The sequence below is a fragment of the Lynx rufus genome, unplaced genomic scaffold (assembly GCF_022079265.1).
Source record: "Lynx rufus isolate CCGP_SWC_20201006 ecotype Redwood Valley unplaced genomic scaffold, mLynRuf1.p SCAF_15, whole genome shotgun sequence".
In the NCBI taxonomy this organism is placed as follows: domain Eukaryota; kingdom Metazoa; phylum Chordata; class Mammalia; order Carnivora; family Felidae; genus Lynx; species Lynx rufus.
In genome coordinates, this window is record NW_025814829.1 from 10,245,893 (window position 1) to 10,269,325 (window position 23,433).

A 23,433-nucleotide genomic window follows, 5' to 3' on the forward strand; every position below is an offset into this window, starting at 1 on the left:
AATCATGACCGGAGAGCCGAAACCAAGTCAGATGCTCAACTGACTGAGCCACCCAGGCGCCTCTCATTTCATCTCTCTTAAAGCATATGATTCCCTCTCACACATTAGCACTGAGTTGAGGCCTTTGCTTTTATTTTGCTCACTGAGAAAATGGAGTCCATCAGAAGAGATCCTTGGTGTTTTTCCATCAATAAATCTACCTCTCTCTCTGAATTGCCTGTCCCTGCATTCGCTTCTGCACAATGGGTGTACTATTCCTGCTCTATGCAACAGCCATTGTGCCCTGGCTTATCTCTCTGTCTCTCCCAACACAAGGAATTTGCTCTGGCCATTACTCTTCCTTCTGCTACATCATTTCCCCAAATATCTTCTGGATCTTTCTAGTAAGTGTGTATACACTTTAGCATCTCCCAGTTTTTAGAACACCTTCCTTAATTACATAAGCTTCTTTAAATGCTGCCCTATTTTCTACTCCCCTTTAGAACAAAATCCCTCAGAAGAGTTGCCTGTACTCACTATTTCCTCCTTCTCTGCCCTCTCATTGTCTCCTCAACCATCTCCAGTCATGCTGCCACACCCATCACTGCACACATCTATTCTTGGCAAGGTCACCAAACACCTCCAGTGTTTGGCCAAATGCAAAATATAATTCTCAGTCTCATGCCTTAAACTGTCAGCATGTTTCACAGAGTTGATCAGTCCTTTTTGATATGCTTTCTTTACTTGACTTGCAGGCTACACCTTCTCTAAGTTGTCCTCCCTCACTGACCACTCCTTTATGCCTCCTTTGTGGTAGAACCTTCCTCCTGACCTTAAAATGTTGGGGGACCTCATGGCTCAGTTCACAGACCTCTTCTGCACTCACTCTACCTACATTCACCTCCTAGGTTATTTCATCAAATCTCAGCTGTTACGTACCACATGCCTTCATCCACAACTCTTATCCAAACTCATACCTCCCACTTCTTCCTTGATGTCCCCACTAGAGATGAATTTATGCCTTTCCCATGTAACATGGATGAAACAGAACTGATCCCCGCCCCATAACTGATTTCTCCCCTCAGCGTTCCTCAGATCAATAATGGCACCACCATTCACCTGGACAGTTAGGCTAAACACACTGACATCATCTTTCACTCCCTTATTTTCTCTTAGCAAAATACCATCCATACTCACTTGGTCAGCAGAATATATCACCACCTCTGCTGCTGTCACTGGAATCCATGCTATTGTCATCTTTTACCTGGATTGCTATATTAGGTGATTCCCTTGTCTACCCTCACCCCCCCCATTAGCATAGAGTAGTCTTTATAGGTTCCAAATTATGTCGTGTCCTGTATTAAAACCCTGCAATGGCCTACAAATTCATTTCAAATGAAACCCAAAGTCTTTAGTATGATTTTCAAAGCCTAGAACTATGAAGGCATCTGGAGGGATCTAGACCCTGCCTGTCCCTCCAACCTCTTTTCCTTTCTCTCTCCTTGGCCTATTTCCAGCCACTTTGGTGTCTCCACTGTGCCTTAAACACAACTAGTACTTTCCCCTCTCACTGCCCTTGTGCTTACTGCCCTCTGTGGCTGGGTTGCCCTTCCTCCAGACATTTTCATGGTCACTGAGGTCTCTGCTCAAATGTCACCTAATGACATGTTCTTCCTATGGCTTTCCTATCCAATCTGAATTGTTACTTAACAATAAAATGGCACACTCCCTTTCATTTTCTCTTCCCTTACCCTGCTTTATTTTTCTCTTGAGCTTATCTACCCGTTATAATCTTAGGTACCCATTTGCTTAATGCTTGCTCCCTCTATTTACATGTAAGTTCCATAGGGTCAAGGGCCATATCTGTTTCACTCGGTGTTATTCCCCCTCCACACAAAGAATACTTTGCACAGAGTAGAGGCTCAATAAATGCTTATTGAATAAATTAGTGGATTATTGATGAACTCGACCCTTACAACAGATTGATGAATCACATCATGTAATTCGTCTTTTCCCATCACTGGCCATTCATTAGCTTCCTAGTTCACAGGCAGGTTCTCCTGAGGGGGAAAGTATATAAAATCACACACTACGTAAGGTTGTGTATAAAAAGAAGTTGAAAATGAACCCTGCTGGGTATTTTAATTATTGTAATCCCTTCTCCTTCCTCACCAATGGCTTCTAGTAATCCTTGGCAATTAGAAACTTACATTACAGGGCACTTGGAAGGTTCAGTTGTTCAAACATTCGACTCTTGATCTCAGCTCAGGTCATAATCTCACAGTTCATGGGTTCGAGCCCCGCATCAGGCTCTGTGCTGATGGTGCAGAACCTACTTGGCATTCTGTCTCTCCTTCTCTCTGCCCTTCCGCTGTTTGTGCCTGTGCTCTCTCTCTCTCTCCCTCAAAAAGAAATAAATAAGCTTTTTAAAAAAGAAGCTTATATTAAAATTAGGATGTTCCTGAAAACTTACAGTATCTTAGCACTTAAATTATGCTAAAGAAAGTTCAGATCAGTCCGATGTCGTCATCATCATCATCATCATCACCACAAAAACAACAACTAACTAATCATTACCAGGACCCAAAACAAGGTGCTTTATTTACATCACTTCCAATCTTCGCAACAATCCTGTAAAGGAAAACTATCCCCATCCCAAAGGTAAGAAACATACGCTGAGAGCCATTAGGTGATTCTTGATTCTCCTGAAGTCACAGAGCTTTGCTTCTGACTAGCTTTGGAATAAATTTTTATATGATAGTTTCATTCAAGTTATACCTGTTAGAAAAATTAATTTAATAATCAGACTCATCTTGTCATTTTTTTAAGTCGAATGGACTTTAGTTTCCTTCATTCCTGTTAGACCTCGTAGAACTATTCAAATAGAGTTCCCTGATAGATTATATCAAGCAGACAGGCTGAATTCAGGAAGAATTTGCCAGAGATTCAACCAGACTAGGAAAAGCAACATGTATGCTTCAACTTGCCACGTATTTGAATAAGGGCAACTGACTGTATAAGGCACATGGGGAAGGAACTTCAGTTTTTATGTTTTTGTTAAGTGAGAATTACACCTGCAATGTGCTATTTTCAGCCAACCGTGTGTACTTAATATTGTAGAAAAATACAATTTTAATAAACCATCCTCAAAACACCAAAAAAAAAAAAAAAAAGAAAGAAAGCCAGTTGTGATCATGAGTAGAAGCGGGATTAAGTGGCAATGGGTGATAATCGATGAGAGAAAGAAAAGATCTGGACTCCTTCACTGTTTGATTGCTTGATTGCTGAGGAAAGAGTTAATTTAAAAAGTTACTTTAATATTTGGTTCACTAAGTTCCCTACATGTTTTCAATTAGATAAACAGAAGTACAGGTGGGGATGTGCTGCATGTTCATTTGTCTTGCTGTTTGGGGGCTGGCTTTTCAGGTTGAAATACTAATGTAATTGTGTTGAAATGAACAATAAGGAAGTACAGTAGTTCAGGAATGAAAATGTTAAATTAAATGGACCATGTTTAACATTGTTGTTGATCCTGAGGAACAGTTTTTCCAGTATATGGAGCATTTCGATTCCATCCAACATATGTTCTCCACAGTTTTCTCTGCTCTAATTCATCTGTGTTTTTCGACAGCTCCAGATGGCGTGTTGCCTCCGAGGCTTTCATCTGCCACTCCAACCAGTCTTCAGGTTGTCTGGTCTACACCAGCTCGTAACAACGCTCCCGGCTCTCCCAGATACCAACTCCAGATGAGGCCCGGCCACTCCACCCATGGATATCTAGAGTGAGCCTGTTACTTTGTCTATCCTCCTAACTGTCACCTGGATTATATGTTATGGACATAACTTACTTTACCTTAATTTGTGAATAGGTCAGTTCTCATTCGCAACAAATAAAGGCCACCTTTTAAAAGTTCAAATAAAAGACAAGCAATTCCTTAGGACATAATTATTTGCTCAGCAAAATTATCTATTTTCCATTTATAAAGCATTAATATAGGATTTCTTCACCTTTAACTTTTCATGGGCATAGGTATTGCATAAAGCAGACATACACCTGAACTAAAAAAAGAAATGCTATCTGAACTGTAGATACAAAATTATAATACTTAGTCTACAAATTCCACATGGCAATCAGCCTCAATAGTAGACTAGAATTTTCTCAATACTACTAGAATTTACATCTCATATAAATGCAATATTAGAAGCCCTCAGCCAAGTGGCTCCTTATTTTAAGAGAGATCTCCTGTGACAACAGAAAATTGCAGTACTTGCCTGGAATTTGACATTCTCTGAAAATTCCTTGCAGTAAGATTTTACTTGTTTTTATTTCTTTGAATGTCTAAAGCTTCCTAATTAACATTTCTTTCCTATGTAGGTTATTTTCCAATCCTTCTGCATCGTTAAGCTATGAAGTGAGAGATCTCCAACCGTACACAGAATATGAGTTTCGCTTGGTTGCCTCCAATGGATTTGGCAGTGCGCATAGTTCCTGGATTCTGTTCGTGACCACAGAGGACAGTAAGTGGTCTGAACAATACACAGCCAAATGTCGTCTACATTAGGGACTATTAAATGTCTTCAGTTTTTCCAAAACAGAGAAGTAAGCCTCCCCTGGTTTCTTGACATTTAGTGACAATAATCTTTTCTAGGCCAAGGATAGTCAGACTTCAAGAAAGAAGAAAAATGGGGGCTTGGGGGATTTTGAGGGTGAGGCCTTCAGAAGAAAAATTACTACAGGAAGAAGGAATTCGCAATAAATTATGGCATGGCCCCATTCTATCCTTCAGGGTACATCTAGGTGTCCTACGAGAGGAAAGTTACCATCTTCCACTCAATGTACTCTGCTTTGGAGGAATCCTGACAGGCAGAAGAACATGAAATAGGGGTCTTGCTTCATGAAGATGCTTAACGTGTCATTATACCTTTTCCTGGAAACAGATCCCATTATACTTTTAGTCACACCTGAAAGACAGACTTCAGAATAGAGAAATATAATCTGATAACAATGGTTCTTCACTATTACGAAGACTAGATTGGGATTGCCTTATACAATCAATTAAGAGGCTTTCGAGTCTGTCACGAAAGAGTTATGTTTTCATATATAGGTTTTTACTAGGTTATTTATAGAAAATAAATATTTGGCTATAATGCGTAGTTTTATATAAATGACCTCTATAGGGGCATATATATATATATATATATATATATATATATATATATGGAAGTATAATTTTTTTTTTAGAAAAGTTTGAAATTAAATCAAGCTATATCGAGTGAATGAGGACACTGTATTTTTGAACATTGAGGTTTTTAGGGTTAATCTTGTCAAGTCTTTTAATCAGAGGCTTCTTAGAAGATGTTGCTCTGTTGGCCAATTGCCATTCTGGCTCTATATCCAATGAGGACCCAAGTGACTTTCAAAAGGCTAGATATTAATCAAAAGATATGGTATTTGAAAGAATCTCAATTGTATATTAAGTAGATTCTTTTATTGCTACAATACCCTTAATTATATTATTTTAGTAAGGATAAGACATCAAATGAGATAGAATCAGAACTATTTACCTTCCTTAAAGCTTACTTTATTTTTTTTGAAAAGGCCATGAAGAACAATAATATATAATACTTCATCCATTTCTCCCAATTTGTAATCACTCCCTAGGAGCAGGTTAGGTACTTTACAAGGGCACATCCAGTCCTTTTGGTCTCTCGAGTACCATTTAGTAAATTATCAGCACAGTGCAATAAACGACACCCAAGACCCAGAAAGCATTAAGGCACCACTCAATGCACCTACACCCCTTTTAGGGGAAGCATCACACACACTCTAGGGAACCTGTCAGCCTAGTCACCAGACTGTATGCAGATTTATGAACTAGAGAGCTCACACTCAAAATAGATTTTTAAAGAAACATTATTTTAAAAACAACTGAAAATAGGCTTCTAATCCTCCTTCTTAGATATAGCATACTTGATGGCACTCAATAAAGGTTAACTGAAAGTATTTAATGATTCAGCCCACTGCAGAGAGGATGACTCCATAGAATGCCACATTGGAAGAGAAGAGAAACAGTCCCCTTTTTGGCACCCACAATTTCTATGGCCACAGAGAATGAGCAACGCTTGAGTTTTCTCAGGGGTGATTCTCATTGAATAGAAGCCATGATCTTCTATCTACAGGCAAGAAGTTATCACATAAAGTACAAAACATTGCAAAGTACCAACCAGCATAGCATTCTTTGTTGAACAAACTTACTCCTGCCTTAAGTGACCATAAAACAAGTCTATGGACTCTATGTGGTTAGAATTCTCATGCACTGAAGACATTGCCTTCTTTGTGATTTTTAGAACTGGGTTTGAAGGGAATAGTATTAACCCTTCATGTTCCTTAAGAATTGGTAACACATGATTACATAGCAGGTATTAACCCAAGAAACCAAGCCATCATTTTTATTTAAATCCTTTCCCTGAAACTGATGACTTCTTTCTTCGTATGCTTCATGTGCACACTGCAAAGTCATATATATTATGAAAGAGCCAAAGGCTGGCCCTTTGCCCCTCCAGGTTAAGTTACCAGTGCATGCTTACCCCTGAGACATAATGGCAGTGTACTCTATATTTTGGGTGTCCGTGGAGATGGATGCCATTTCTGAAAGGATGTGCAATTGAGTTGACAAAGAGTGAGTGATTGGCATTGGGCACAAGCAGTTTTTCTGTCAAGGCTTCAAAGCATTGCACACGAAACCACCCATGCTGACATCTCCATGCGAGAATCACGCTTCATACTTGATCCTGACCGGCACCTCCCAGGTGCCCAAGTGCAATGTCTAATATAAAAACTCTACATACCGTCTTACAGAATAAAACTGAGAAGTCACCTCATGCCTACATTTAAATTTCATACCATCAATATGCACCTTTCTACATCAACCAAAGCCTCAAAGTTTTCTGGTGCCAACACAGGTCACCAAGTGCAGTGTTTTTAGTGTGATATGGCAAGACTGTGATTTTCATCAAGCCTGTGACACTACTGAAACCAGAAAGAGATACCAAGGCAGGAAATGAACTGTACACAGAGAAACAAATGCTTGAGTGCAAAGAGAAGTTCTCATGGGCAGAGAAAAGGGTTGTGAAGAATTTTAATAGATTTTTTTTTCAAATAATTTGTCATTTCTATCAGAGTGCCACCAATATCCAGTTCCATGCATTTTTAAAAATCTAGTGTGCTGATGCCAAATAATAATAATGCACATTTCCTATGAATATTTTAAATCCTGTTAAACGTGTGTTAATAAAAGATGTTTGTTCCAGCCAAGTTGGTCAGTGTAGTGTTCGACTATTTGCAACCAGGTAAATACAAACAACTCATGGCTTTTGGTGTGTGTTTGTATGTGTGTGTGTGTGTGTGTGTGTGTGTGTGTGTGTTGCATGCTGCTGGCAGTCCAAGAACCTGGCATGTCTGCAATTTGCAAAAATGCATGAAGATTGTGTTAGACCTGGGGCGCCTGAGTGACTCAGTCAGTTAAGTGGCCAGCTTCAGCTCAGGTCGTGATCTCACAGTTCGTGGGTTCGAGCCCCACATCAGGCTCTGTGCTGACAGCTCAGAGCATGGAGCCTGCTTTGGATTCTGTGTTACCCTCTCTCTCTGCCCCTCCCCCACTTGCGCTCTGTCTCTCTCTCAAAAAAATAAACAAATAAATCTTAAAAAAAAAAAAAAGATTGTGTTAGACTTGGATACGTGTGATTGCTAACATGAAGACACTTACCTAGCCACTGAAATTTTTGGTATTTTTTAACCTGAAATAACCATTGCTCCTGATTGTTTTCTTCCCTTTCCCTTGTTTGTTTACAATGGTTTTCTGTGCAGTATATGCATATAGGAATTGGAGCCCCTGGAAGGGCAAGTTTCCTGCAACCTCAGCATGGGGGCCTGTCCTTTGGCCTACTAAAATCCTGCCCTGTGTAAAATATGAGATGGCCCACTTTTCTTTAAAAATGTCGATTCCTTAGACCATCAAAAGCTGGAAAATCTGTTTCTCACAAAGTTTTTCAGGGAACAAGATTGAAATGTGAAATGTCTTTATTTCAGACATTTGAACAACAAACATGTATGGAATACACAGGCAATTAGATCAACCTACTAAAAATGAAATTGTTTTCTAAAAATTACTTTTCTCCTTCCAAAACAAAACAAAAACCCAAACTGGTTCTAGAGTAGGCCATTTCGTTATCATATATTTTTAAAAGACTTTAAAAAATCTGATTGTTTTATGAAATTTGAAGTTTAAAAACTCCATATCTGTATATATATTTTTAAATGTTGACTTATTTTTGAGAGAGAGGGAGAGAGCATCTGCAGGGAAGAGGCAGAGAGAGGGATCAGAGGATCCAAAGTGAGCTCTGTGCTGACAGCAGAAAGCCCCATGCAGGGCTTGAACCCACAAACCCTGAGATCATAACTTGACCCGAAGTTGGACGTATAACTGACTGAGCCACCCACATTTATATTTGTAACCACTAATCTAAGAGACATTATTAAATAAAGTCTGTGGGATTCAAGCAGTTTATTTTGTAGATTTACTTACATAATTTTTCATGAGCTCATTATTTTGCTAACAGACAGATTGTTCATGAGGTTGGCCTGGAGTATGCTAATAGATAGGGGTATGTATCTTATCACCTACACAGTGGGATTTTATTTTTTTAATATTAAATATAATTTATTGTCTAATTGGTTTCCTTACAACACCCAGTGCTCATCGCAACAGGTGCCCTCCTCAGTGCTCATCACCCACTTTCCTCTCTCCCCCCCACCACCCCCATCAACCCTCAGTTTGTTCTCAGCATTCAAGAGTCTCTTATGGTTTTTAAATACTCTGAACACACTTTATTCATTATATTAGACCTTGTTATTTTTCCCACACTTAAAATACACCTTGAACAAAGAAGGAAGCAATGAGGGTCATTATCCTAGTACCTGGATTCTGCTTTATTTTTTCTGTCAGCGTTTTTGAGTATCTGATCCCCAGCTCCCTCATTCATCTTTGAGATTCTCACGGCAGTTTACAAAGGAACAGGGGTTTTTCTGGAGTAAGAAAGACATTGCAATGTTACTTGAAATCTGTATTGAACAGAACAAGTTTCTTCCTTGTTTGTTGTCTGGCAAAATCTACTCATTCATCAAGCCTCAGCTCAAATGTCACCTCCTCTGTGAAGTCTTCCTTCCTCATTGCTACCGCAGAATTTTGATTTGTATTGTGCACCATCAACATCTCGTTCTGAATTGTAACTTCTCAGGACCTAAGACTCTGTCTCATTTATCTTTGTACCGTAATTTCCCCTTATCTGCCATCTTGCTTTCTTTTATTATGCGTTATTGCTGTTAATCTCTTACCGTGCCTAATGTATAAAGTATCATAGGTATGTATGTATAGGAAAAACATAGTATGTATAGGGCTCAGAACGATCTGCAGTTTCAGGTATCCATTGGGGGTGCTGCAATGTATCCCCCACAGATAAAGGGGGATGACTGTATACCCCAGGCCTGGTAGAGGATCTGATATACAGCAGGTGTCCCAAAATTGCCAGGAAGTATTAATTAAAGAGACTTTTATGTAAGCAAATCCGTGAAAATTCAACCAAGCCAATTTTATCTGGGTACCTGCCCTGTCCCAGGGACCGAGAGAGACATCAAAGTTACAAGGATGATTAAGACGCTGTTCTTTCCTTGAGGCATCCGTTATCTGACAAGGGGGACACAGAGTAGAGCCATCGTTAGAGTCTACAGAACTGAGGTTTCTATGCAAGCAAGCCCAGAGGCAGAGCGTTTCCCTCAATGTGGGGTGTCAGGAAAGCCTTCCCTGAGGAGAGAATCAGGAGAAGGAATAGGGACTGATTTATATTTGGAATTCACTTAAATATTAAATTTCAAATTTATTTCCTCACAATTGGCCCAGAAGAAGGCAGAAGCCGTAATTGCCGTTGGAGGTGTCCACTGACACGTGAGACTGGGGGGATGGCTTGCATAGTGTGCTGCCAGTGTTTCAGCCTCAGTGGGAGATGATAGGGGTATGTATGAGGATGAGAGGTGGGTGAGGATGAGAGGCAGGTGGAAGAGAAGGAAATCCCAAAAGCAATCCTCATTCTTTCCCTTGGTCGGAGGCAGCCTGCTGGCTGTTCCTTTGATTCAACACTGACTGTCTTCACTAGGATAATGAATGTTCTAATTCGAGAGGCGTCTCCTAGCCCCAAATCACGTCTATTTCAAAATGAGGCGGGGAGGGATATATAGGAAGAGAGTTCCAGAAGGAAAACACTTTTTCTTATTCTCGAAACCTGTAATGAGAGTGAGCTCTCTGAGTCTTGTGACAGGGAGAAGTAAAACTGTGGCATAAATTTGGATTCATTAATGAAGATAATTCTAGAGCAGGATTTTCTAGATCATTGAGTAAATGTGTTTGTGCTCTTAGGAGTATTTAAATTTGAAAATCTATCTGACACGGCAAACATCCTTTTATTAGTGTGTTTTGGAAGTTAAAGTCTCAATCTGTACCTTAAAAACCTTCTATATGAGAGAAAATAGCATTTGAAAGTTAGGGTGGAGCGTATTCACATCAGTAGATTTTATTTTAATGAAGAAATATGAACTATGGGTTTCAGTAGTGTTGCACAATTATTGTGCTTTCTCCGTTCTAACTAGGCTTCATAATTGCTTTAAATATTAACTGACACATTTATCCTTTCCACCAGCGATTACAGGTATCTATTTTATCGAGAAGATCCATGGTGTAAGATAATTTTTTTTAGTATTTATTTATTTTGAGAGAGAGAGAGAGAGCGCGAGCGAGCACAAGTTGGGGAGGGGCGGAGAGGGAGGGAGACAGAGAATTTCATGCAGGCTCAGCCCTGTCAGCACAGAGTTCAATGCGGGGCTTGAGCCCAGGAGCTGTGAGATCATGACCTGAGCTGAAACCAAGGGTCAGACACTTAACCAGCTGAGCCAGCCAGGTGCCCCAGAAAGTAAATTATTTAATCTGCTGATTAGGAGAGCAAAATGGTCCTGTATCCATGTCACTACATACTTTGTTTTCCATTGCATGGATTCCATCCCCCTACATTCTTGTATTTCCAGAATTAATAAAAGCAAATATTAATTATTATTTTTACATTCTTATTTTAATATCCTAAGAACCCAAGCTAAAAGCAACCAATAGAAACTCCTTTGAAAGGATGGACTGATTAATGAAAAATCTATCCACCCAGCCTCAATTTCCTCCCTGAGCTCTTGGCTCTCTTTTGGGTACGTAGGGCATACTGTTCTTCCAAATCTGGAACCTCCAATTCTTTTAGGACTTTTTTTCTGCTTTCATAAATTCTCACATCGACACTTTTGATTTTCTGTCCCAAACTTTCAAAGAAGAATTCAAAGCCATTCACTCCAAAACATGCCCCAGTTCAGAAATCAAAACATTCTTCCTAAGCTACACTCCCTCCACTCTCTCATGGGAGAGATGGAGAAAAAGAGTTTCCCAGTACTGGTTCTCCTCCTTACAGACTATCGAATGGTATTCTTTCAACTTCACCAAGCTTTCTTAAACAATTCCTATGCTTCACTGCCCACTTCCTATTTTATCAGTTGTCAAGAAGCTGCATGTTCATTTTTGTGCAAAATAAGAGTAACTCATTTTTAGTATTTGTTTTGGGATACAACTCTTGTGCCCTTTATCATTACAAGATTAATATTTCTTTATTTTACTGGTCCTATTACACTTAAGTCTTATTATGAGCTGTCAGGAATCCCTTGGGAAAGTAGTTGGGGTATAAATAATAAATTGATAAAAGAATTCATGATTAAAGAGAAGCTAGAATCCATCACTCTTCTGCTAACGTATCAGGAGTGAATATCAAAAGGCTACATTAACAATTAGCTTACAACGTATTGCTTTATATAATCATACATCCATATATTTGCTACCTTGCGTGTTAATTCATGGGCAAATTTGGGGGATATTCTTGTGTGGAGTTAATATTACTGAAAAGAGCTTTCAAACTGAGTTTTTAACTAGAAGTTGCTTCACCAGGGCAATAATGAGAACATAACAGGAAAACCGAGCGCTCCGTGGGTAACGCTAATAGCGAACGAGCGTAGGAGGCCCATGGAAACCACTGGAAGTTATATACACACCGAAAGCGTGAGTCATTCAGACCATTTATTCCTACGCACACACACATCCACATGCGCGTGCGTGTGCGCCCACACCCTTCCCAGTTCGCACACCTGACTATGAAAATAAATAAGCAGACCCCTCTGTTAACAATTTTATGGCTCTATTTTAGGCTGCGTCTGAACTTTTGAAGCTGATGAGCAAAATAGTTTCCCATAAAAGATAATTTCATTTGCCAAAATGAAACTACTTTCTGTTATTAATGCTGTAATGAAATGGCCTGAAACATGAATCAGTGATCTGAACAGAAAGGATGTTCCCGTTCCCACCTCTGGCGGGGGTGGGGGGAGTTCTCTAAACAATTACACCCACGGAGAGGGCTGTACAGTTGTATTTTCATCACTGGCCAGTTGAGCTGTGTGGCTGTCATACTTCCCAGTCTCCCCTCCAGTGACAGCCGCATTGACAACATGTTATACTCCACATTGATTTTACAGTTAAGGAGCTGATTGTGATATATAGGGATTTTAAGAATTCAGCTGAGAGGCTGACTTTTGCCTTTTATCATTCCATTAAAATTTTATAACCATCTTTTTCATGTCATTTCATCCATGAATTCTTACTTTAGAAAGTGATAGCTACTGCTGTGAGCATAACTTTCCTCATGTTCAGAGCTTTTTATTGTATTAGCAAACTACCCCAATTACAGTTATTACTCATGTTTTACATAATTGTGGTGACCCTTTCCACCATGCAGTAGCATGCCAGTTGATTTGTATATAGAATTAGATGATTCGGCTTATCGTTCGAAAGCACTAAATTGGAAGAGTGCCGGGAGTCAGGTTTTAACACTTCCCCGGCCAAAGGAGCTAATGAGGCTGCTTTCAGCTTCCCCTCCTGAATCACACAAGTTTAAGGACCCTTCGTGCAACAAGAGCAGGGAGCCTACTCAGCTAGAGCGGGAAGCTAATAAAATGTATGCTGGCTTTTAAGGGGAAAAAAAATCATGAAATTGAAATTGAACATCTCGTCTTTCCCAAGATAAGAGATCATCTTTAAGGAAAGCTCGTGCTCTGTGAGGGCTTAAAGTGCCAGTTCATCTCATTACCGTAGATGTTTCACCTATAAAACTATCATCCGATTCGGGAGAAATAAAAGGCTTATCCCCATCATAACAGAGAACAAACTGTGTCATTGCTGCTCCTTTTTCCTGAAGAAGCTCACAGTTTGATAGTGTACAAATGAGACATAATTAATTAAGCAAGACCCTGCTGAAAACTCGAATGGAAATGATTCTGATTCTTAAATGTATATTATTCTTTTTTAGAGGGCGGTGGTGACATAGGGTAAGACAATAAAGGCTTCAATCTCCGCCACTGATTTTATGGACCCTGATCTCAGAGGATCTGGTGTTCCAAAACGACATTGGCATCTTGTGAGACTCACGCTTGTTTCTTCTTAGCTAAATCTGGATGGCCAGCATGAATAAAAACAGGATCTGTATCCCTGTTTTGATATAGTAATTGGGGCTGCTACTATGTATCAGAGATCAAAAGTAAGAAAGGTCACAGTGGTTTTAAGAAAGCTTTAAAGAGAAAGTTGACAACAGACTCACACGGAAAATGCGATCCATATCAAAATCACTGTACTTTCAGGATTTTTCTCCTCAAATCGGGTGCATTACCAAATGGTCAGGAATGGCTTGATTTCAGGGTTAGCACATTGTACAACGTCTTTCCTCTCAAAAAAGTAATTATGACCCTACCATCAGTCCGGTTGGTGACAAATACGTGGATCGTGTTGTGCGAAAGTGCGTTCCTACGGAGCTCACATGACCAGCTATTACTGGAGTCGCTGACTGTGAGAAGCAGTGGTTGCATTTCACATTTAAACCTTGGGTGTAACACTGAATCACGTCCACACACTCACATAATCAACGCTGTTTTAAACAATTACTAAATCCAAGTATATCTTCTCTAAAGATTTTCCATAAAATCTAATGTTCACAGAAAAATCTCATAAATGTCAAAATTGCTGTGGGCAGAAAAGGGGGATATAGTATTTTCTTGATCTGTTGTAGCAATTTATAGATTTCAGGCCGTGGTTTATAAGAATGCTAAATGTTCTGGAATTACAGCTGTTACTGATCAGTGATTGAGCCAGATTTGTGTTATTGCACCATGTTCTTGCTTGTACCTAGAGAGCAGTAAAGCCTCCATATAATAAAAAGCACCTGCATTTTAAATGAAATTTCAATTGAAAAACTTAACAGCCCTTCAAATTGCAGAATTTAACGCAGCCCAGTAAAGCTTAAATAACACTTTGCCTCCGCAGGCTGAGGGGTTTGCATTCAAGGTGACTTGATTGTGTCGCATGGTGAAATTATTTACAATTAAGGAATTTCTCTGGAGGGCTGCAGAATATTTGCTGTTCCACAACACCTAGGCAGGCATATGGTGGGCCTTTTTCAGTATTCATGGAGCCTCCTGAACCTTTATGATAATTGAATCAGTTAGAGTGCTGAGTAGAGCAAGCATAAAACCTGTTAACCTAAAGGTCAGATCTGTGCATTGTTTATTTATCAGTAGGTGAAAGAGCTAAATCGGCAGCTTCTGTCACAGTCACAGTAAAAAATCACCTATAATATTAACAGGGAGTAGATAAATTGCAAAACATGGATTAGAATGATAAACAGAACTAGGTATAATATGGAATATATAATGAGAGATGCTGAAGGATTTTACTGGGCTGTAAAATATGCAGGTTTGTTATGATAGTGTTATTGATTATAATTAGTTACTGGGGCTCTAGAAAAATGTGGTGAAGCTGGAACTTTGCTTACCATAGCCCTCTTGTATATTTCTCTAATAATATCTGTATTTCAGAAAAGCCCTCCTGATATTTTTAATCATTAGCTTTAATAAAGAGAAATGATTTTAATGAAGTTATCTTAGAAAGGAAAATGACAGTTTAGTTCAGCAATATCCAACGAGTACATCTTGCACATTTATGAGCAGTCATGGTTCCTGTCTTTATGACATTTATTTATTTATTAATTGGCCTTTGCCAATTGACGAATTTCATACCTTGATAGGAGGGGTATTTTAACTTCATTTTGAGAAGCTGTGAGAAGTTTCCGAGAGATATCACTTCTTGAATTTATTCTACTTTATAGAACCTGGACCAATGGACCCTCCAGTTCTTCTGGACGTGAAGTCAAGAACGATGTCAGTCATCTGGCAACATCCTTTAAAGTGCAATGGGGTCATTACCCATTATAACATTTACCAACACGGTCATCTCTACCGGAAAACTTCTGGAAATGTCACTAATTGCACGGTGATCCATTTACGCCCATATACTGCCTATAAGTTTCAAGTGGAAGCCTGTACTTCAAAAGGGTGTTCCCTCTCACCAGAGTCCCAGACTGTCTGGACACTCCCAGATGCACCAGAAGGTATCCCAAGTCCAGAGTTGTTCTCTGATACCCCAACATCTGTGATTATATCTTGGCAACCTCCTACTCACCCCAACGGTTTAGTGGAGAACTTCACAATTGACAGAAGAGCCCAAGGGGAGGAAGAAGTTACTACCCTGGTGACTCTCCCAAGAAGTCATTCCATGAGGTTTATTGACAAGACTTCTGCTCTCAGCCCATGGACAAAATATGAGTACAGGGTACTGATGAGCACTCTTAATGGAGGTACGAACGGCAGTGATTGGGTAGCAGTGACCACAAGACCCTCACGACCTGCTGGGGTACAGCCACCTGTGGTGCATGTGCTAGGACCTGATTCAGCTGAGGTAAGACACGGAGTGTTCTGTCTCCTTTGCAGACGTAGGAATTTACCCTGGATTGACTCCGTGTTGAACAGAGCCATCTACTGACAAAACGCATACATTTGCCATTTTAGGCATTCACTGAAAAAACTGGGTTTTGGCCTTTGGCCCAAACTATCTTGAATTCGATGTCAGTTTTTCATTTCTCCCTGTATCCCCTTAATTATATTGTCGAGATGCTTCCATTTGCCTCACACACCTGAAATACTTTGAATGCCACAATGGGATGCTTAGCTTAACCACCACGTCAGATTTAAATAGATCAGAAAATGAGAAGAGATGGGGAAATGCGGAGGAATGGATTAGCATGCTAACAAAAGTTCCAATTATCCATATTCTGATTTTTTTTTAATGATCAAAGAATCAAAATGATGGGGAAAGGAATAAAAATAGCGCATTCCTGGGCTATCTAGAAAGTGTTCAATTATTCACTTCATTCTACTGGGAATGAACTCTAGAGGACAGGATAACTACCATTGTTTTGGCTTGCATACAAACTTCATTCAAGGGAAATTAGTGTAACCAAACAGGAGGGAGTTCTGTAGCTTAGAAGCCTCTTTTGTGTAAATACACACACGCTTCCATGGATTCAGTCTTGTACCACTGCCAAAAGCATTGGTACAGTAGCTTGCTCACCAGAGCACAAAACAAAGGATATTTGCATAACAGCAAAGTTCATCTGTTGAGATTATTCCTTGGATCTATGTTGTGTGTTCTCTCTCCCCCACCAAAAGCAAACACTAGGTGTTGCTAAATAGTGTAAATTGTTGAAGAAATTTAATTTGACCTACAAACTAAAATCTATTTGGAAAAGCCTTTTTTAGTTTCAAGAAGAGACTGGTCCAAGCAATATCACGGTCAAAGCATATCAAATGTGTGTAGAATTCTGGTGATAATACGCTAAAAAGGAAATTAATTTGAAGTATATGATATACTATGTTTATTATATGACTTGAGCAACCTTAGGAGTTGTTCTTCATTCAAAAGAAAAACAAGACAACAAAACAAAATCCCAAACAAACCTAGAGTTATTAATCATTCCAGAAACAACTTTTTGTTATAATCCTGAGGGAATTTTGCACGATGTCAGTAGCATTACCAATCAATATAATGCAACATAAACACTGTCCCTTCTCAAAGGCAAAGCTATGAAATGGACGTTTTTCTGGATTCTTTATAACAAAAGTTTAATAACTAGTCAGATCTTTAAAAAGAACAAATATTTTCAGAAGAATAATGTCTCCATGCACAAGGCTACTTGATTCAGCGTATGTAGATAATGATCAAAGGTATCCAAAACTAGTGGCCTGGCTTTTTCTTCTTCCTTTTTTTTTTATTCCAACTTTTGATTTTGTAACCTTATCCAGGAATGGAATAACGTACATGGCTTGTCCACTTGTTAGAGTTAAATTTATTTAGCTTGGCTAGGAAGCTGAATTTCCCAGGCTCACGCTGACCAGGTCAGGAATCTAAAAGTCTCTACATAGGTACCTGAAATATATGGCCACTTCATATTAATGCTAATTTTTAAAAAATCACACCTTTTATTAATTCTCATTTTATTTGCAACTAGAAAATCAAAAGGTAACCATGAAGAGATGCTTTAGGAATAGTCAACTAAATCTAGTATAGGATGATATGTATTTAAATATTAAAACGACATATTTGTGCTTCAGTATTATTGACTCACATTATATTCAGGAAGATCTTAAGATTGCCAAAGTACATCTTCTGGTGATGTGGCTTATCTGGTACACAAAGGCATGTGACTGCAATACAGTGAGTTCTTTTTGTAAAATATATTTAAAAGTTAAAATGGCATATACATAAAATCTTAATGAGAAGTATCGTCATTAGTACACTGGTTAAAAAATTCATTCACCATTTACCACGGAGAGTTATTCTGAGTATTAGGTGAAAGAAATTTTTGATAATACCAACAGCAACAGCACTAATAATAGCTTCAATTCCGCTAACATTTATTGAGCAATAATGCACCTGCATGAGTGCCTATTTTAGTACTGAGAATACACCAGAGACCAAAACAGAATCCCTACTATCACGGAGCTTGCATTTTAGACAGAACTACACAAATAAATATTGGCATTCCCAGAGTAACAAGGACTTAGGAGAAGGAAAAAAAAAACAGATTAGGAAGAAAGAACACCAGCCTATAGGATGGGGTAGAACAGGAATGGATTGGTATTTCTCCTTAGTTCTTGCCGTGTTGTGCCATGTGTTCTGTTCACTGCTACACCGTGCTGCCAGTGAGAAGTCACGGTCTAAGCAGAAAAGCAAGGGAAACTCCACCTACTTCAGCCAACTAGAAAACAAGGTAACACAGTAATAAGTGTAAAAAGGTGTGGTATGACTTGGCATAGATTTGAGCTTAAAGAAGGGAAAATTGTAGACCACACTGCATATGAAAATCATATTTTTTATGTTTATTTATGTATCTTGAGACAGCGTGTGTGCAAGTGAGGAAGGGGAGAGAGTGAGAGAGAGAGAGAGAGAGAAAGAGAGAGAGCATCCCAAGCAGGGTCTATGCTCCATTCTGAGCCAGACATGGGGCTCGATCCCATGACTGTGAGATCATGACCTGAGCTGAAATCAAGAGTCGTACATTTAACTTACTGAGCCATCCAGGCACCCCCAAAATCAAATTCTTAACATTGCATTTGATTGTTTGATTATAAAGAAAAGAACTAATATATGATGTCACAGAGGTTATCTGAAAAAGTTAAAGCTGTTAGGGATGCCCGGGTGACTCAGTTGGTTAAGCGTCAGCCTCTTTGATTTTGGCTCACGTCATGATCTCACCATTCACGAGACGGAGCCCTGAGTTGGGCTACACACAGGGTGGAGCCTGCTTGAGTTTCTCTCTCTCTCTGCCCTGGCCTCACTCATGCACACACACTCACTCTCTCTCTCTCTCTCAAAATAAATAAACATTTTTTAAAAATTATTTAAAAAATGAAAACCATGCACTTTTATTTGGTATTTAATCACTTAAGAACATTTATTGCATTTTATAAAGTTGGTAAAAATGCTGTACCAATACTGGAAAAAGATAGTTCAGTAACCTATAGATTAATTTCATATATGAATATACGTCTAAAACTTCTCAATAAAATATTAGCAAATTGAATTAAGGAATATATTAAAAGAATGGCACGCCAGGACAAATTTGGCTTGACTCCAAAAATGTCAGAATGGTTCAAAATCAGGACATCTATCAACATACTTCTTAATCAACTAATCAAAGAAAAAAGATCATATATTTTTATCAATAGATATAGAAAAAGGATTTGTAAAGTTCAGCAGCCTTTTCTAGCAAAACTTCAATGTAAAATCAGATTATGATAAAGTTGACTTACAAGACTGCTGGTGATTAAGACACAATTCTTTTCACTTTATAAGAGCAAAAGATTTATTAGATTGCTGCACTCACTAAGTCTTAAGTATGATACAGGACTAATAAAAAAAAACATAAAAATAACTAAGTTGTGGGGCACGTGGGTGGCTCAGTCAATTAAGCATCCAACTCTTGATCTCAGCTTAGGTCTTGATCTCAGAGTCGCGAGTTCAAGTCCTGTGTTGGGCTCCATGCTGGGCATGAAGCCTACTCAAAAAAATAAATAAATAAAAGAATAAGTTGTGTAATGATGTGATGTCATGAACAAACTTCCTTGAATGCGATGACGTGGGTGCAGCCCCACCTTCCACAGCTAAAGCAGAATAAAAGACAACAGTCCTGCAGTTCTCAGTCTTCATGTAGTAGAGTCCTTGCTGGGCTCAGACCACTGAAGGACCAGCTGTGTTGTGCGTGTCACAAGAAGCAATAGTGCCCTCCAGATTGTGTCTGCTCACTGTGTTACTTGGGTGTGTACTCTTAATGTTGCTCATTTACAAACAAATCTGATAAGAACCCAAAGTGAAGAGAGTTGAGACTTCATCACCATTATCACCTAATTGTGAAGTATTCCAGTCTTTGATGTCTGCTTAAATCAAACCATAAAATGGATCTCTATATAACATCTTATGGAAGAAAACAAAATAATAATGATGACTACTATTTATTGAGTTCATATTAAGTTCCAGGAATTGCTCTCATTTAGTCCTTAACCCACCCTCTCAGATAGACACTATTATTATCCCCATTTCACAGGAAGGAAAACTGAGAATTGAGAGATGAAGTAACCTGCTTAAGATTACATACAGAGAAGAGCCGCCTTACCCACCATGGTGGTTCCAAGAGCACATGCTGTTCTCAACTTCTCACGACAGCAAATGGAGAACGTGCTGTCTTCCTAAATGGAAGGAGTTAATTCCACAACATGTCAGTCCTTCTAGGATTGACATATACACCTAACATCATTCAAAATCAGAATGCCAATAATGTTTTGTTTCAAATTGGATAAAATGATCTTTAATTATATAAAGAAGACTAAATAGTTGAAATATTCTAGAAAGTTATGGAAGAAAAGTATACTGAGGTGACATCTTCAGTATTTACACTTATTATAAAGCTACTAAATGACAATAGTATGGTGTTGGCATAACAATAGACAAATGGTCATTGGAGCAGACTAGACTTTAGACACAGATACAAGTATACATGGGAACTTGAGTTATTGTAGAAGAAACATTTTATTTCACTGGGAAATAATGGTTTGCTTCAAAAATGATACCGGCTGACAGTCTATGTGTCAGAAAAAAAATGATCTTTCCATTATATCATAAGTAAATTAAAATTAAGTTTAAAATTTAACATTAAAAATATAAATCTTAAAAAATAAGAATTCCATATAATTTAAAGATTAGGGGGCTCTTTCTAAAGAAAAAAAAAGAAAGAAAGAAACTCAGAAGGCTTAAAAGAAAATACAGTTATATTTAACTAGAAAATAGTTTGTTTCCTACAAGCCATGAGACTCCCCCTCACCAAAAAAAAAAAAAAAAAAAAAAAAAAAGTGGGTCCCTCAGTGGCTCAGTCAGTTAAGCGACCAACTCTTGATTTCAGTTCAGGTCGTGACCTCACAAATTGTGAAATCAAGTCCTGCATCAGGCTGTGCACTGGCAGCACAGAACCTGCTTGAGACTCTCTTTTTCCCTCTCTCTGTCTCTGCCCCTCCTCCCCCCACCACACTCTCTCTCTCTCTCTCAAAATGTTTATTTAAACATTAAAAAAAAAAAGTTAAACTCCAAGAGGTAGATTGGGAAAAATCTGTAACATACATTATAGAATAATAGATTATTTCCCCATAACATAGAAGGAACTTCTTATTATTTATTTATTATTATTTTTTTTAATTTATTGTCAATTTAGCTAACATACAGTGTAGTCTTGGCTTCAGGAGTAGATTCCTGTGTCATCACTTATATACAATACCCAGTGCTCATCCCAACAAGTGCCCTCCTCAATGCCCATCGCCTACCTCTCCACCCCCACAACCCCCCACCCCATCAACCCTCAGTTTGTTCTCTGTATTTAAGAGTCTCTTATGGTTTGCCTCCCTCTCTGTTCATCGCTTATTTCCTTCCCTTCCCCCATGGTCTTCTGTTAAGTTTCTCAAATTCCACATATGAGTGAAAACATATGATATCTGTCTTTCTCTGACTTATTTCTCTTAGTTTAATACCCTCCATTTCCATCCATGTTGTTGCAAATGGCAAGATTTCAATCTTTTTCATTGCCGAGTAGTATTCCATTGTGTGTATATGTATGTACATATATATATACACCACATCTTCTTTATTCATTCATCAGTTGATGGACATTTAAGCTCTTTCCATAATTTGACTATTGTTGCTAGCACTGCTATAAACATTGCAGTCCATGTGCCCCTATGAATCACACTCCTGTTACATTTGTATAAATTCCAAAAGTAGTGGTACTGCTGGGTTGTAGGGTAGTTCTATTTTTAATTTTTTTGAGAAACCTCCACCCTGTTTTACAGAGCGGCTGCATCAGTTTGCATTCCACCAACAGTGCAAGAGAGTTCCCCTTTTTCCACAACCTCACCAGCATATGTTGTTTCCTGAGGTGTTACTTTTAGCCATTCTGACTGGCATGAGATGGTATCTCAACGTGGTTTTGATTTATATTTCCCTGATAATGAGTGATGTTGAGCCTCTTTTCATATATCTGTTTTCCATCTGGATGTCTCCTTTGGAAAAGTGTCTATTCAGGGCCGCCTGGGTAGCTCAGTCAGTTAAGCGTCTGACTTCTGCTCAGGTCATGGTCTCATGGTTCGTGGGTTCAAGCCCCGCATAGGGCTCTGTGCTGACAGCTCAGAGCCTGGAGCCTGTTTCGGATTCTGAGTCTCCCTCTCTCTCTGCCCCTCTCTTGCTCGCACTCTCTCTCTCTCTCTCTCAAAAATAATTAAACACTAAAAAAAATTTAAAAAAAAAAAGGAAAAGTGTCTATTCATGTCTCCTAGAAGGAACTTCTAATAATTTACTTTTTTAATAATTTATGATTAAAAGACAATTCAATAGAAAATAATGTATAAAATATGGATAATTTATTTATTTATTTTTTTATTTTTTTTCAACGTTTATTTATTTTTGGGACAGAGAGAGACAGAGCATGAACGGGGGAGGGCAGAGAGAGAGGGAGACACAGAATCGGAAACAGGCTCCAGGCTCTGAGCCATCAGCCCAGAGCCTGATGCGGGGCTCGAACTCACAGACCGCGAGATCGTGACCTGGCTGAAGTCGGACGCTTAACCAACTGCGCCACCCAGGCGCCCCATATGGATAATTTAAAGAGGAAGGAAGATATGTAAAGTGTCAATAATATTTGGAAATATTTATAGCTCACAAAAAAGCAAAGAGAATGCAAACTAATTGGAGAAATAATTAAGTAATAATTAAGAGCTAAGTAAAATAATAAGTAATACATAAGCACAAACTAAAAAGAGTGGTAGTTTTAATAGTTTATGAGGATACAGATCATGGACACTTTCTTTCATTTTCTGTAATAAAGTGAATTACCTCAACCTTTCAGAAAGTAATCCATCAATAATCATTAAAATTAAACATAACGCACCTTTGGCATAGCAAGTCTTGCTAATCTATCCAATAAAAAATAAATACAATGATATGTATATATACATTTTAAAGTATTGTTTTTAGCAGTAGAGAAATGTCAATAGGATAAAAAGCGAATAATTTGTTTTCAATCATGAAAGAAGTATTATGTAATGGCAAAAAACAAAAAACAGAAACGAATATGCCTGTAGTCTATTGTTAAATGTAAAAATTAAGTTACAGGTTAGTAGGAATAGAATAAACTTTTTTTTGGTAAAAAAAATTAAAGAGAGACAGCTTACATATATGTGGGTATATTTGCTTTGCTTATCTGAGCATACCAGAAAGTATGAAACACTATATCCCAAGATAGTACCTGTTCAATTTAGGAGGGTAGCCTGCCATGGAGAGGTCATGG

At 38.5% G+C, this 23,433-nt stretch overlaps 1 protein-coding gene across 1 annotated transcript in view; it reads left to right on the plus strand.

The window, feature by feature from the left end:
- USH2A (usherin) overlaps positions 1 to 23,433 on the plus strand; it is a 754,837-nt gene that overhangs the window by 488,420 nt on the left and 242,984 nt on the right. The window contains exons 38-40 of the mRNA XM_047077230.1: positions 3,611 to 3,761; positions 4,355 to 4,497; positions 15,319 to 15,947. Of these exons, the coding sequence (XP_046933186.1) occupies positions 3,611 to 3,761; positions 4,355 to 4,497; positions 15,319 to 15,947 (923 nt within the window). The remainder of the gene's footprint in view (positions 1 to 3,610; positions 3,762 to 4,354; positions 4,498 to 15,318; positions 15,948 to 23,433) is intronic.